Here is a 15,344-nt window from a genome sequence, read left to right on the forward strand (position 1 = left end):
GATCATTCTTGGAATGGCTATTCTGACTTTGGATGAATTAACTAATCCATTTGAGGTCCATTATAGTGGTAGATGATGATGACAGCACTAGCTAGTTGATTCCAAACTTAAAGTTTGGAGTCCCTAAAGTGCGAATTAGAGTCATTAGGCCATGAAAAGCTAATTTTGTATTACATTCATAATATGTTTATATTATACTCATTGTGCGCTTTCGAGGGACAAGAGATTCAATGCAAGCATGCCATTGAATTCGCTCTCATCGCGTGTCTTTGACGAGCTTAATTCAAGTCAGAAATTGAATATAAACCATGCATGCATGGGCAATATAACTAGAGCATTTGCGATGATCAGAATTTAAATCAATCTATATACTCTAAATAATTAAAAGCAGAGAATATTAATTACTGTTACTAATTGACAAGAATTAATTAATAATTAATTAGAGTGGGGCATATTCGTTTATACGGAAAGTGGAAACAGAAGTACTTATATATATATATATATCATCATGGATGAAGTAAGCACACACTAAGACTATGCCCATATTGACCATCCCCACTAATAGGAACTTTATACGAAGCTTCCCCCTTTTTATTGACAAAGAGACGAACTTACACTACTATTCTTCTTCTAGTCCAACAACTTGGGCTTTTCCTTCTCTCAAATATCCTCGAACATGCATTGTTGCGCACGAACGTCGCTATCAATTTCTGAGCTCAAGCAGCCGCCCCGCGACGTGATTCGCTGAATCCCAGATGGAGGAGAAGTTCTCGATAGATTACCGTGGCTTGCCAAGTGTACACAGCCCTTAGGAAATTCCTTAAGCTGGGTCTGCAGTACTTTTGATTCCGTGCAGTAGCCACTTATAAATAACTGATCGAGCAATGAGTAGGGAGTGAAGCACCTTCTTCTTCTTCTTCTTCTAAACATATACTCTCTTGCATTTATAGAGGAGAAAGAAGAAGAAGAAGAAGAAGAAGAAGAAGAAGAAGAAGAAGAAGAAGAAGAAGAAGAAGAAGAAGAAGAAGAAAGGAGAAGATGATATCCCTTTCGAATCTTTATAACGTAGCGGAGGCCATGGTTCCTCTTTACGTAGCTATGTGCATGGGTTATGGGTCGATGCGGTGGTGGCGCGCATTCACCCCCGAGCAGTGTGCGGGTATCAACCATTTCCTTGCCCTCTTCGCCATGCCACTGCTCTTCTTCAAGATGATCTCATCCAATAACCCCTACACCATGACCTTCCGCTTGATCGCCGCGGACTCCTTGCAGAAGCTCGCCATACTTGTCGCCCTCCTTGCTTGGGCTTGTTGGGCTGATCGCCGCCGGTCTCCCTCTGATTCCTCCTCCTCGTCCCTACCCTGGGTAAGAGATATAAAACTTTGAGTTGAATGAGAGATTTTGTATTTGAATAAATATGATCACCAAGGAAAGCAGAGAACAGAAATGACTATTGGATGGCCTATTTTCTCTTTCTATATATATATATATATTGAAAAATAACTCGACGTCTCTCTGCTTTTGTATTATATTAACTCATCAATTACTCTAAAAAATTAATTTGTTAAAGAATGATAATTTTAATCCTTTATTATTATACCAGGTCGTCACTATCTTCTCCCTCGGGACGCTGCCGAACACCATCATCATGGGAGTGCCGCTGCTCACCGGCATGTACGGCCCGGACTCCGGCGCTCTCATGGTCCAAATCGTCACCCTCCAGATGTGCCTCTGGTACACCGTCGTCGTCTTCCTCTACGAGTACATCGCCGCCTATCGCCACGTCATCGACGGTACCCCCAAATCCGCCATCGCTCCGACACTACCGGAGATTCCGCTAGATGTCGTTGTCGTCGAAGAAGAAGAAGAAGAAGAAGAAGAAGAAGAAGAAGAATCCACCACCGGAGAAAACGACGAGCCACCACCGCACGCCTCAGTTTCGATCCACGTTGACGTCAATGACTCGGTGGTAGTAAAGGAGGAGATCACTAGACCGCTTTCGCCGCCGGTGAGGCTCGTTCTTGTAATGGCCGTGAAGAAGATGATCAAGATGCCAAGCACTTACGGAAGCTTTCTTGGTCTCATTTGGTCATTAATTTCTTTCAGGTTATTATATATTATCATCTTTAAATATTACTACCGTCGTATATAATTACTACCATTATCAATATAACTTTTTTCGCTTCCGCAGGTTTGGAATCAAAATGCCTACAATTATAGAAGATTCATTGACCATCATCTCTACAACGGCCATTGGCTTAAGCATGTTTAGTGTCGGTATGTAAGATATATACTTTGATCATTAGGGTTGTTAATTAATGGATCTTAGTTAATCTTGGCATATATGCATGCAGGAACGTTCATGGCTCAACAAAAGCGAATTATTTCATGCGGCTATACGATTGCAGTGATCTCAGTAGTGATCAAATTTGTTGTAGGTCCTGCAATCATGGTTCTCACCTCTCTCACTGTAGGACTCCATGGCATGCTTCTGCATATAAGTATCGTACAGGTAATCAATCCCATGGATAAATTCAATCTTTGGGAGTTGGAATATTGATCATTCCATCCTCATATTTTGCTTCTAATCTCTCAAAAACATCACGAGTTAAACTTTTTCTGCCCAACAATAGCTAATTGAATGGAGAATTTTTTTGTTATTTTTTAACAAAAAGTTAAAATATTATTATTATACCTTAAAATAATATATTGTTCCCTTTCTATGTTTACTTTATCTTAAAAACTTATTCAAGAATATTAGAGTTATTTTACATCTATTAAAAGAAAAATGGTTATCCTGCCTAATTTATACAAATTAAGCTAAATCAAGGTAGGAAGAGATGTAATCCTAGTGAGCCATGATAAAATTATGCGCGAAAACTACTAAATATCATTTGCTATACTAAAAACCGCACTATAAAGTTTATGTGAAATTTCTAGGAAAAGATTTAATAGTTTCCCTTTAATATTTTTCTTAAAATTATAACATATATTTTTATTCATTAGATGTTGTTTTCAGTATTCTAACATATAGTTTCTCTAAACTACAGGCTGCACTACCCCTTGCTGTGCTTTCTTTCGTGTATGCAGAGGAATATAAAATGCATCCAGACATCATGAGCACTGGGTATATATGAACTTCACTATTTGAAATATTTATTACCACTTCATATCTAAAGGCCATGTTTCTCAATTATTTTTTTCTTCTTTTTAATGCAGGGTGATCATTGGTATATTTGTGTCTGTTCCTTTCACAATCCTCTACTATGTTCTACTAGGTCTATGAAGTAAAAGCTCAAGATATACCAGCAAGAGGGATTCTTTAAAATTACCTACTCCACTATGCCAGTGCAAGAGATCAAAAGGATTTCTTGGGTTAATTACTTATGCCAATGTGTTTGTTCTACTAGCTAGATACATAAAGAATAAGACTGCCACTACAAAATGTGAAGTGTTCTTTACATTTCTTTGTTATTAATTTGAAAAAAGACTTCTTATGTTCCTTTCTTTGAATTTAATGCAGTTGATTCCTCCTCTTACAAAGGGCTTAATTTATGATAACAATACTTCTCCTGCACTGGGCGTCCATTGTGAGATTGAGATTGATATTTGGAGTGTTAGGAGCTTAGCCCGGAATATAATATTGATTAGGAAACAGATGAGAATATAATATTTAGAATCGAAGTTAAATGAAGAGGGGGGCTAAGTTATATGATTGGAAAACTCATAATTATGGAAAATGAAAAGAAATTCGTGTACTAATGTTGAAATTAATGATAATTATGAAGGGATTGGGATGTTGAACCAGATTCCCGGTGTTAATTAAAAGGTGACTCGGTTCTTATCATATATAATTAATGCTGTTTGACCATCATTATGGTTCCATAATTATAGAGACTTCCAACTCGAAAATACCTTTTAATAATTTCGTCATACTATTGCAATTGGTTCACAAGTATAAAGTACACAACTGTAGCTAATTTCCTGCAATCATCGCTGCAGAAGATCCTGCAATGTATCGTTTTTTCTTCACTTAACGTGGAGTGCATTTCTTCGTCGATTATTATTTTCTCAAAAAAAAAAAAAGAAAAGAAAATCTTCGTCGATTATTTAGGAATTAAAATAATATTTAAATAAGAATCTAGAGATATTTGTCCATGTCGGACAAAATAATTATCTTATATACGAGCATGTGACAAAATAACTTGGCAACGAAGTATTCGTGGAAATAAATGCCCGGAAGAAACCATCACCACTCGATATTTATCTTTTTATTAAAAATAAGGTTATAATTAAGTCTAAAAATATTATGTCTATGTCGAAGCATTTATTTACTATTGGTGTTAGTCCAATAGATTTTAAACGTGTGAACTAGAGTAACAAAGCAGTCCAATTTTACCATCACCTATGGCAGAGATTATAAGATTAATTCAAGCCCTATATTTTAAATTTTATTTTCAATAATCACCTTCCAAGCTTCTATAATAAATAAAAAGATAGGTATAACCATAGATTATTAAACCTTTTATATTTTTTAAAATATTTTTCGTGTCTTTTGAGAGTAAAATAAACAATTAAATTATACTATTTTTATTATCTATAAGCATGACGGCTAATATAGGCTAGATAAGTGGTCTTTTTTCCTTAGATATAAAATCACTTAGGTTTCACTAAGTTTTAACCAATATAATAAGCTACCTAGTCTACGCTTTAAGTTATATGTGTCGTTGAACAATGTAATTATTCTAAATTAAATACTATTGAGACTTGTTTCAGAGCCAAGCCACAAAATTATCAAACTATCAAATCAATTTTTTTATAATAATTAATTAGAGTTGGAGTCGATTCGATGACCTCCTCTATGTGAAATAATATTAGTAAGTAATTAAATCATAAATAGTTAAATCGTGTCCAGGGATTGTAGCAATTTTTACATTTCAAATAAATATGGCAACCGAGTAGACGATTGCAGTAATTTCCTGCGATTTATCTTACAAAAGATCTGCTGCCGACTCAGGTTCTAGATAGAGACAAAGGAAGGAAGGGGAGAAAAGTCCGCAGGACGATAACGGTGGGGACTCCCGGAGAAAGTTATAAATCGAGGAATGCTTATTAATTCAATTCGTCGACCCTTCGCTCTTTGTTTGATCACGGCTCTGGTGATCTATCTGTGTTGGATTTCGAGTACAGGAGGAGAAGAGAAGAAGGAAACCGAGTGGTCAATGGCGGCTCCGATCGTAGGGGGCATCACCGACGGTGCGGCGGGTAAGGAGAACAGCCTCCACATCGAAGAGCTCGGCCGCTTCGCCGTCGATGAGCACAACAAGAAGACGGTGAGAGGCTCGTCTCCGATCTCTCTGCTTCTTCTTGTTCCTTTCTGGGTTTTTTGTTCTTTGGGTCGGGAAAAGATGCCATTTTGATAGGTTTTGGTATATGCGTTTTCTCCTTTGTTCTTTTGATTTCTTTTAACTCAATTAAATCGAACGAATCCATGCCTTTTTTTTTGTTTTTCTAAATAGATTGTTTGCTTAAGCCTGGTAGACAACAAAGGTAGGCATCTTTTTGTGAAGATTAACTTCTTTTTAAAGGAAAAATTTTCGGACCAGGTAGGAGAAAACTTGTATGAATATACTTGTAGGAAAAATTTGAGACTAGTTAAACCCTATATGCGAAGAATGCTACATGGGTTTGATTCATTGAAACATTTCCAGTAAGAATAAATGGAAATAATGGATTTCTTAGAGTGAATCACTTTTATCTACATAGATTCATTCAGATAGTTTCAGAAAGATGTACCGCCTACTTGTTTGCCTAATCAGTAACAATTCACTTCGTAAATCTTCTTGTATATTAAGGTCACAGACTACTCTTTTTCATTCTTACAAAATTGCAGTTTATTCCAGCAGCAGAGCTATATATCACACCTTACCATTTTGGCACAGGAGTTCTTAGATTTCTTGACGTTTCCAAGGCAATCCAAATTGTGCATAGCTTTTATGAACATGAAAGGCTCACTCTGTGGTCTAACTTTTATTATTTGTGAGTACTTTTCTATTATGAGTCGAGCTGAGAACTTTGTCGCATGTGAGAAATGATATTGGGTAGTTCCATCTTTATGGCACATTTCTTCTGTCTTTTACACCCTATTTAGATGGAGAGAATAGGAGATAAGAGGAAAGGAAGGTCTTTGCTTGTTCAGATAGAATTTTCAGGATAGAAGAGAGGAGAAAGGGAGATTAAAAATAGCCTGTAACAGTCTCTCTCTCTCTCTCTCTCTCTCTCTGCAAAAGTTGAGAGAAAGAGATAAACTAAAATTTCTCTCCCTCCTTTTGTTTTCTCTCGTATATCCAAACAATTCTTTCTCTTTCTTTTTCTTTCTTTCTCTTATCTTCTCTCCTATTCTCTCCACCCATTATAGCCTTAATTCAGAACCACAAGCATCTAAATTCTTCTAATCCTCATTTTTTTATTATTCTAAAATTATCTTAGATAGTTAGATAAATCATAATTCCACCTTTTGATTCCTTTTGATGTGTTTGATATTGTTCATGCAGAATGCGCTTCTTGAGTTTGTGCGTGTTGTGAATGTCAAAGAGCAAGTTGTTGCTGGCACACTCTACTACCTCACAGTTGAGGCAGTTGATGGTGGCCAGAAGAAACTCTATGAGGCGAAGATCTGGGTCAAGCCCTGGATGCAATTCAAGGAGCTCCAGGAGTTTAAGCTGGTTGATTCAAATACAAGTGCCAAAGGTAGCTAGATAAGAAAGTAGTCCTGCCTGCCCCTTCACAAGTTTCAGTTTTTTTGGATTAAGTTTTGCGGGTGTACACCTTAAACTTGTTTCCATAAGCTTATAACTAACCTGGTCTATGCTTAGCAAATAAACTTGTTTTCATCTTTCCTTTTCAGATGAATAAGAAATCAGCCGCATAGGAGAAACTCAAAGGTGAAAGTAGTTAAGAACATGGAAGGTGGTTCCAGTTTAATAAGGTGAAGTGGTAGAGTGATAGCTGTGCAATTTCCTATTTATGCAAGTTGGATTATCCAGTAATAAGTCTTGGAATTGTTCCTTGAAACCAACTTGACATAAACCTTTGTGTTGTACTGTGTGCTAGTTGATGTACTAGGAGTTTATTCTGTTTACTGGTTTGGATTGGTATTCTATTTGGGTTATATATTTCAGAAGGCCCTTTATAATATTGTTGGCTTAAACTTGAATTTTGAGTTTGATCGGAGTCTTTTCTGGTCATTGCTCATGTTTTCTCTTATTAGTCTTTGTATGATTTCTTTCTAATATTTTTTTTTTCTCTATTTTTTCACTCTTATTCTGATAGTAAGATGGAAGAACATGTTTGGCATCAACAGATTTAGCTTTTCAGTACAACTTTTAATCCATCAAACTAAGAGGATATGGATCTAATTCTTGTATGTCGCCTCATGTATTAAGGTAATTTTAGGCAATTCAACTAGGGATACGCATCAACTAAACACTGCCACTTATCAAATGACACTTATCAAATGATAAAATTGTATTGCCTGATGCAGACTACTAATATGCAATCCTATCAAAGGAAATGAAGTTCTGATCAACATTCACCAAAAAGCTTTTAAAACTAGACAACTGAATCAGCAGCTTGAGTTGATGCCTATAGCATGTAAATAGAACAAATATAGCTGCAGAGAAGATTAGCATTTGATCTTTAAAGCATTGTGATGCCTAATTGGAGAAATGTGCATATCCTGTTTGATTTATTAAGCTAGGGTAAAGATGTTGAAATATAGCAATCAAGAAGTGTAAAAGAGAAAAGGTAAAATTCAATTTAAATTTCTTCTATATCTCAAGTTGTCAGAAGAACTACACTCAGATTAGTAACATATAGACAGCTACATCTCACTTTGAAGAACCCTGGAACTTCATCAAAGAATTGTCAGATCAGAAAGATAATTTCAATAAGATCTAACTATCAGTACATTCACTATTATCACTTTCATTCTTCTCACGTTTCCGCGTCCTACGTTAGAGTCAGTCCTACCTAAATCTGTTTAAGGATATGTTTGGAGTCACCCTTCTTCATTATCATAGTCCTCTTCCTCCTCATCTAATCTTTGGTGCGACAAGGCAAACTGAACAGGATCAATGGCCATCTTTTGCATATCAGATAGTGACCATCCTGGGTATTCCTCGTTCTTTACTTCATTATTTGCCTCGGGAACTGATGGCGCAGAAGGAGCTGGTGCAGGAACTGAAGGCACAGAAGGAGCTGGTGCAGGAACAGACGACGCAGAAGGAGCTGGTGCAGGAACTGACGATGCAGAAGGAGCTGGTGCAGGAACTGACGACGCAGAAGGAGCTGGTGCTGAGCTCGGATCTGGGGCTGCAGATGCATCTCCGTTCTCATCCAAATCAAGATTTAAGTCAATGTTAAGGGCTGAGGCACGCATGCTACTATTGCTCTCGATGGTTTCTTTTGTTTCTCTCATGCTTGAACTCTCCTCCACAGTCTCGGTTTTCAGGTGGAATGGTCTGTCATTATGTTGAGGAGAGCTGCCAGGGTCATCTTCACATTTGTCATAGCTGGAGCTGTCCCTCTCAGCACCACGGGCACCACGACGGCCTCTCCCACGGCCCCTTCCTCTTCCTCTGGTGCCACTGACAGGGGCTACTGCTTCCTGCTGCCACAAGGATTTGATTAGCAAAAATATCACGATCAACATTACAATAACAAGATCAGCATGAATACCATCCAATTATCTCAAAGACTAGGAAAAATATTTAATCATGATAACAGTTGGTAAAGATTTCCTGAAGTACATGGTGATTTGAAATCAGCAAAAATAAAATTAATTAAAAGTAAAGAAACTTCCAAGAAGTTTCAATTTAGTTAGAGATGACAAAATATTAGATGGTTTCTCCAAACAGCAATAATGACGTACGTGGCTATTAAGCATGAAAACACACAGAAGACTTACGGTTCTAGTTCTCTTTGACTCCTCCTCACTATCATCTTCATCAGCAGCTTTCCTGGTGAAAAAAATAGAAGATTCAAATTATCTATAGTTTTACACTACAAACGGAAGTTCTTCAAAGAGAGTATTAAATGTCTATATTGCACCTTCTTTTGCCAGATCTATCTTCACCACCTGCATCAGTGCTACCTATGTCTGGAACTTTGCTCACTATGTCCCTCAGGAAGTCAAAGACATTAAAACTATGAACACACTGCTTCCTGAAAAGAATAACATGGCAAATATATTAATCAAAAGATGGAGCCAATCAACTCGAGTGTATTGTTAATCCAAAATAGAACCCCAATGTCATCAACAAAAAGTAATTTTGGGCCATGAGAAGTAATTCAATGAAATTTAAAGGTGTTTTTCAGAGCATACTTTGAGGAAAAATAATAGATATTTGAAGAGCAGATCAGTCTATGGTTAAGAAGATGATTGTGAGTTCATGTCACTTTATTTATTTAGTGACATTTATAGTTGTATTTGTATTTTTCATTTATTTAAGGTGTCTTTTACTTATTCTCATTGTAAGGTTTATATATAGAGTTGTTGTGCTTTCTTTCAGGGTTATTGAAGATTTTTTATTTACTCCTTTGTGAAATTGATGTGAAACAATTCTTTCAAGATGGAGATGTGAAACCCTATTTATCTTCTCTTCTTGTATACTCTTTCACCTTCTCTCCACCACGTCATTTTGCATCAAGAAAAAGCAATTATAGCCCCACTAATTTTATGTCTTCTCAGTAAGCAGGTGTGCAGCTCAAGAAGGCCCAATTGAGTTATGAGTCTTGAATACAATTCACCCAGTTATGAAGTCCTGCACATTATCTAACCTGACCAAACTTCAAATTGCATGTTTCAATCTTTAAGTGTACCCAGACATTTTTACAAGAAACAAAAATTTGTTTTTAGGTTGCAAGATAAATGGGAAGGTATGGTAAAAAAGGAGAGATGGCATGTGGTAAGCAAGGAGATAAGCAAAAAAGAAAAACATGCAGCTTATATGGGCAAAGAGAAGACAATGGTAGACAGTAGGGCTGCTAAATAAGGTTCTGGAATAGTGAAAGCAGTAGTATTGCAGAAAACGGTGAAGGAGGGGCCCTGCATGCATATTAGGAGCATCACAACCAGACCCGGGCTCTCTCTGAGAAGCTCCATAAAAGTACATCTCCAGATGAGGTCCAGGGGCTTCCACAGGAAGCGCTTCTTCATCAAAGAGGTTAGTTGACGATGGGAAGAGAGTTAAGGACTTGGCTCCATCTATATTAAGTTAAGGTGATGAGGGGAGAATGGCTTAAGATAGGGTTGGCATATTTCTTAAAGCATATAATCATGGACCTGGCTCTTATTGGATTGATTCTCAACACCTCATCCAAATTCTGATCCAAATTCCAAACAAGTACGATAACTGAATTCCTAAGATTCAAGATTACCAATACCTACCTAAGTTTTCTGTTGTGCTTGGCGGACCTACCACTGTTGCATGTATATTGCATAAGTGTTTGATATTTTATGAAATGGTGGTGAATCCCTAACCAAGTATGTGAGGTGAATGGAGAAGACAGTGCAAATATTGAACCTAAATTCTTCTAAAGAAGATACGTCCGAGAGTCAAAGTGCCAAATTCAAATTACTGCCCTTCAATCAATACGATCAACATTGCAAAAAGAAATTAAGCAACTACTCTTTACCTTCAAACAACTGGGAATTAAGATTCTCATAATTTTCTCCTTTCGGTGAAAAGGAAATAAAACAAAAGAGCTCACTGGATATAAAATGCAGTTATAAGCTTCCTCCTTCATTTAGTTATACTAAATATGGAACATTGTCTACTGATCTCATCAATTAAGGAACTTGCAAGACCACTAGCTCAAGGTTTTAACCAACCACAGCCACTCCTGATAAAGGTACGGCCACAGAAGTTCAAGTAGGCAATCACATATCCATCATGAGCACATCAAATCATCTGAAAATTACTGACCAACATCATCAAAAGGCATCAACAGCTTGAACTGAACCAAAATCTCAAGATTCATCATCTTTAAAAGCTGGTTGAATGCTTTATTTCACCATAGAGGCTGAGGTAGATGAAAGAGAGGACTGAGGACTAAAGGATATATTGGATGGTGTTGATTGACTACTTATAACCCTTGCACTCACCAAGGAGCTAGATAGGGAGTGGCAGATGTAGAGCGATGCCATGTAACATGGTCCACAGGGAAGAGAAAATTTTGCCTATTAAAGCTTCTAAATAAATCAGTTAAATGTCTACAGCTTTATGTTCTGCATCAGATACAGTTCAAAAGAGGTCAGCATTATCACGATTTCTTATCTGAATCCACAGAGTTAGACCATGTAACTATATCCAAATCCAAATCCTTATGATTTAAGAGAACGATATCCAAATCCATATTCTCATCTATATGTTGATTGGATATTTCAATTAATAAAAATTTCCAAGTTTTCAACTAAAGAGGATATGTTAAGTGGTTATGTCCAACCCATTTAAAATTATTCTCACATATTTTACTGGTTTTACTTCTACCCCTAGCTACAATCACTTTCTATTCTAATTTCTCTAGCAACCTTGCTCATCCACCTTATGGTCATCTCCAAAATGTTGCTCATAACTTTGTTATGATGAAATCTTCTCAGCTTAAAATCATGTTTCAAACAATAAGAAAATTGAAATATGTAATATAACATCAAAGAATGGCAATTTTCCAATAATAGGTACATGTTTCTATCTTCTCTACAAAAAGAGCAAGTAACATAAAGTAATAAATGTGACTGTCTTTTATATAATGATGCTAGAAATTTCTAGGCTTGTAACTTCTTTGAATACTATTGTATCTCTCCTCTACCATATGATAGGTATACTAGAGATAATATCTGAAAATTTAGTAGCATTGTTGTATGATTGGCAAAAAATTGAAAGGAAGAAATTCAAAATAGTAATGAGAGTGCCATATACAATATGAATATAGCCAAGAATGATATTTAACATGACTGCTGCATTCTATAGAAGCTAGAGGTAACTTACAAATGCAGCGAACTCATTGTCTTTACTCCTCTTTGAAGAGTAATGCTGTATGTCCTATCGCAGAGGTCTTGCAGAAATAGTTCCAATGCTTTAGCTGCAAAAGTAAGTTCATATCTATGTAAATAAACGGAACAGGAAATACCTTATGTACTATCAAGAATGAACAGTTGATGCATTAAAAAAATAAAGAAAAAAAGGACATCAACAAATGGAAACAAGTGGGAAACATTGCATTAAATCTACCAAAAGTGGGAGCATAATTTTCAATATAGATAGTTAGAATGTCCCATGGAACTCAAATCATTTTACAGGCATACCATGAGTACCACAAAGTACTCCTCTCAATCAGTTAAATTTTGGTTCTGCATAATTGCATCAATATATGACATGTAAAGGTGATGGTTGTTCGTCTGTGCATATACAGAAAAAAGAACTAGTCGTCAACACATCTACAAGTCCATGATTGGAATGGAATTTACCTCGATGCAAATTAGCAACAAAGGCAGCATAAATGTTCTTACATCAAATTGTTCGTGTTCATCGGCCAACAGAAAATAATTTATAAATCTCAGTTCAGATGGAGCATATGTTCTTCACAATACTTGATACGGAAGTTGGACGGAAAATTCAGTAGGTTAAGACTTGAGAGAATGTTTTCCTAATATCTACTTATGATGCCCATAGAGTATTGAAGTAAAATACACGAGAGCCAAATATCTGAACCTCTCCTGTGTTCATCTTAGATGAAAGAGCATGGTTATGAAAGGTTCATCCCATGAAAAAACAGGAATACTATTGTATGATGTATATTTACTTAAGATCTCCATATATTTTGCAAGTGAAATACCTTAAGGCAGATTGTCTGAACCTCCCAAAGTTTTCATTTTATATATAAATATGGTTTTCAGAAAAATTTCTCAAATTCAAAATAGTAATTTAAAGTAAAGAACCAATATTAACAAAATGATGCATTCTTGAATGTAATGCCATAAGCATAACAACAAAGTAGCACTAGCTTAATGCAATATTCAGCTATATCTGCACAAAACATGGAAGTGTTTAAAAGATAAAATACTTACATACTAAAACAGGTACAGCCAGTGCAATCTTTCCGACATCCTCATCTGCTTGCATAATCTTTTTTATTCGAGACTGTAAAGAAACACAATATGAAATTCTGTCTATGAAACTAAAATTTAAGAAAAAATGGAGAAACATACGAAAACAAGAGATCAGCAATAACTAAGACTATCATTAGACTCTATACCCACTTAAAGTGTCTTTCAACTCATTGAGATTTACTTCCACATGGAGACAAAGAAACTGATAAAATTAATATAAGCAAGCTATGCTTATGATTCCATATAAATTCATGTCCTATAATTCATGTCAACTTAGTTTTACGCGTTGAATTGAATTTGTTTTAAGTGGACATATATGTATGATTCTTTCAATTCTACTAAAAAATGCCTTGAATTTGCAGTGCAAAACAGACTAAGACCCTCAAACCATTGTCCAGATGTACTAGATTTCATTTTCACTTCTCTACAAAAAGTTCTTTGAGGAGAGATTTCTCATCATAAAAATGATCCAGCTGAAGCTCAAGTTTTTGTGACTTCGAAGTTCCAACCTTATGTTGTCCGGAAGTCACAGAATGTTAAGTCTCACACCATTCCATTCAATCACATCCTTCCACTTATTCTAGTATTGTCTAGTTAACAACATCATATTGTTAGCACTCTTAGCAATTTAGTAGGCATGACCCATCAGAGTACAGACAGCAACTAGAAGATGACAAGGTCCAAAAGAATCAACAAATTTTCAACTAGCTATCAATGAGACATTAACACTTCCAAAGTTGGATCAGAATTCCTACACAAAACGAAGTCAGAAAAAAGGACTAGGCACAGAAGCTCTAAGATCAGCTGACCAGGTACAAATACTTATTTTCCTGACTGTAATACAGAACATTGCAGCTGGAGGAATCCTTCATTAATTTCCCTAGACAATGGAATACACTAGGATAGGATTAACTCATAAAGCATAATGGGGTTTAAGAAGATAGTAAAGAAAGAGAAGATTTTTGGTTGTTTCATGTCTTCTATTGTCGTCATCTATCTGCTAAGAAAGTCTGTCTATTTCACTGATTGTCACTAACCATCAATTTTGAGTTGGCCGGGAATGCAAATTGCACCACAATTCTGTATTATGATGTCACCCAAAGCTTTCATACCCCGAAATACTTAATTTTCATTTTCTTAAACCCAAAATTATCATCTGTAATACATGGTTGCCCAAATTCAGAACTACATCTCCCACCCCAATTTAATGACCGTATCAAAGTTCAAACCCACCAAAAGCCGCGGTTTTTTAAGCTTAGGAACTTAGATTAAGAATGAATACATCCACATAACAAACAGCAATTTTCAAGAATCTTTTCAAACATATACCAGAACCTCACGTTCCAACCGAGTAAGGAACAAAAGCTTAAACCAACCCTTACAGAGGATAATAACATGGAAACCCCACTATCTTCCACCGTATCAATAAAATATCCAAACCCTAGCTGAGATAAGCAATAAACATAAGAAAGAAGCAACTCCCAAACAGCCCTAAATCCCACAAGAAAAGCAAAATAAAAAAAAATCACAAACAAGAAGCATCTTTAAACCAATAAAGCAGTCAAAAGGCGAAGAGTGGAGGAGATCTTACGGCAGGAAAACGGGTATCGAGCTTCTTCCTCATACCGGAGTAAAATTTCTCCAGGAAACCACCACGATGGGCCTCCTCTAAGACCAATCAAGCGGAGAAATTGGAGCACAAATTACGGTTAAAAAAAAAAAGGAAAGGAAAGCAGGGAGCTTTTGGAATCTACCGGGCTTCTTTTATCTATGGGAGGAAAGAGAAAAAAAAAAGTGAGTTGAAGCGAGGGCGAGAGATTAGGAATCCGAACTGGAATTGGGGTTTCTTTTTGTTGTCTTCGCTTTATTATTTGCTCGGCCAATGGCCATTCGAATCGGGCCAGGGGAGGAGAGGAAGAACCGCGTCGGATACGGTTCTCATGACCTACCCCTCCACGTATGCAAGTATTCATTATTTCATTCCACCGCTTTTAGGTATTAAAAAACGGCCAAAATATTTGGACTTTTTTTTTTAATTTTTTTTTTTTGCGTTTATACTTTCTAAAAATTCTTTATTTGCTTGTATATAATTAATATATACTTTTTAATCCACTATTTTTTAAAATTATGTCTTAATAATTCAATTTATGAGAACTCGAACAAATATAACTCC

At 36.2% G+C, this 15,344-nt stretch overlaps 3 protein-coding genes across 3 annotated transcripts; 2 read left to right on the forward strand and 1 right to left on the reverse strand.

Annotated features, from left to right (window-relative positions):
- The first annotated feature begins 955 nt into the window (after positions 1–955).
- On the forward strand, positions 956–3,525 carry LOC140776479 (probable auxin efflux carrier component 9). Its single transcript, XM_073120202.1, has 6 exons — positions 956–1,365; positions 1,604–2,106; positions 2,192–2,277; positions 2,355–2,512; positions 3,051–3,127; positions 3,220–3,525. Exons 1-6 carry the CDS (start codon positions 1,039–1,041, stop codon positions 3,284–3,286), a joined length of 1,218 nt encoding a protein of 405 aa, XP_072976303.1. The 5' UTR covers positions 956–1,038; the 3' UTR covers positions 3,287–3,525.
- Positions 3,526–5,114: 1,589 nt separating this feature from the next.
- Positions 5,115–7,216, forward strand: LOC140775542 (cysteine proteinase inhibitor A-like). The gene is made up of 3 exons (XM_073118899.1): positions 5,115–5,333; positions 6,555–6,750; positions 6,908–7,216. Exons 1-3 carry the CDS (start codon positions 5,223–5,225, stop codon positions 6,913–6,915), a joined length of 315 nt encoding a protein of 104 aa, XP_072975000.1. The 5' UTR covers positions 5,115–5,222; the 3' UTR covers positions 6,916–7,216.
- Positions 7,217–7,807: 591 nt separating this feature from the next.
- Positions 7,808–15,049, reverse strand: LOC140775541 (uncharacterized). The gene is made up of 6 exons (XM_073118898.1): positions 14,763–15,049; positions 13,130–13,202; positions 12,051–12,144; positions 9,112–9,225; positions 8,969–9,020; positions 7,808–8,668 (listed from the first exon to the last, which is right to left on the reverse strand). The coding sequence occupies exons 1-6, from the start codon at positions 14,793–14,795 to the stop codon at positions 8,060–8,062; spliced, it is 975 nt and encodes a 324-aa protein (XP_072974999.1). The 5' UTR covers positions 14,796–15,049; the 3' UTR covers positions 7,808–8,059.
- Between the last annotated feature and the right edge of the window lie 295 nt (positions 15,050–15,344).

Source organism: Typha angustifolia, chromosome 14, assembly GCF_048772165.1.
Source record: "Typha angustifolia cultivar Huaian chromosome 14, ASM4877216v1, whole genome shotgun sequence".
NCBI classification, from domain to species: domain Eukaryota; kingdom Viridiplantae; phylum Streptophyta; class Magnoliopsida; order Poales; family Typhaceae; genus Typha; species Typha angustifolia.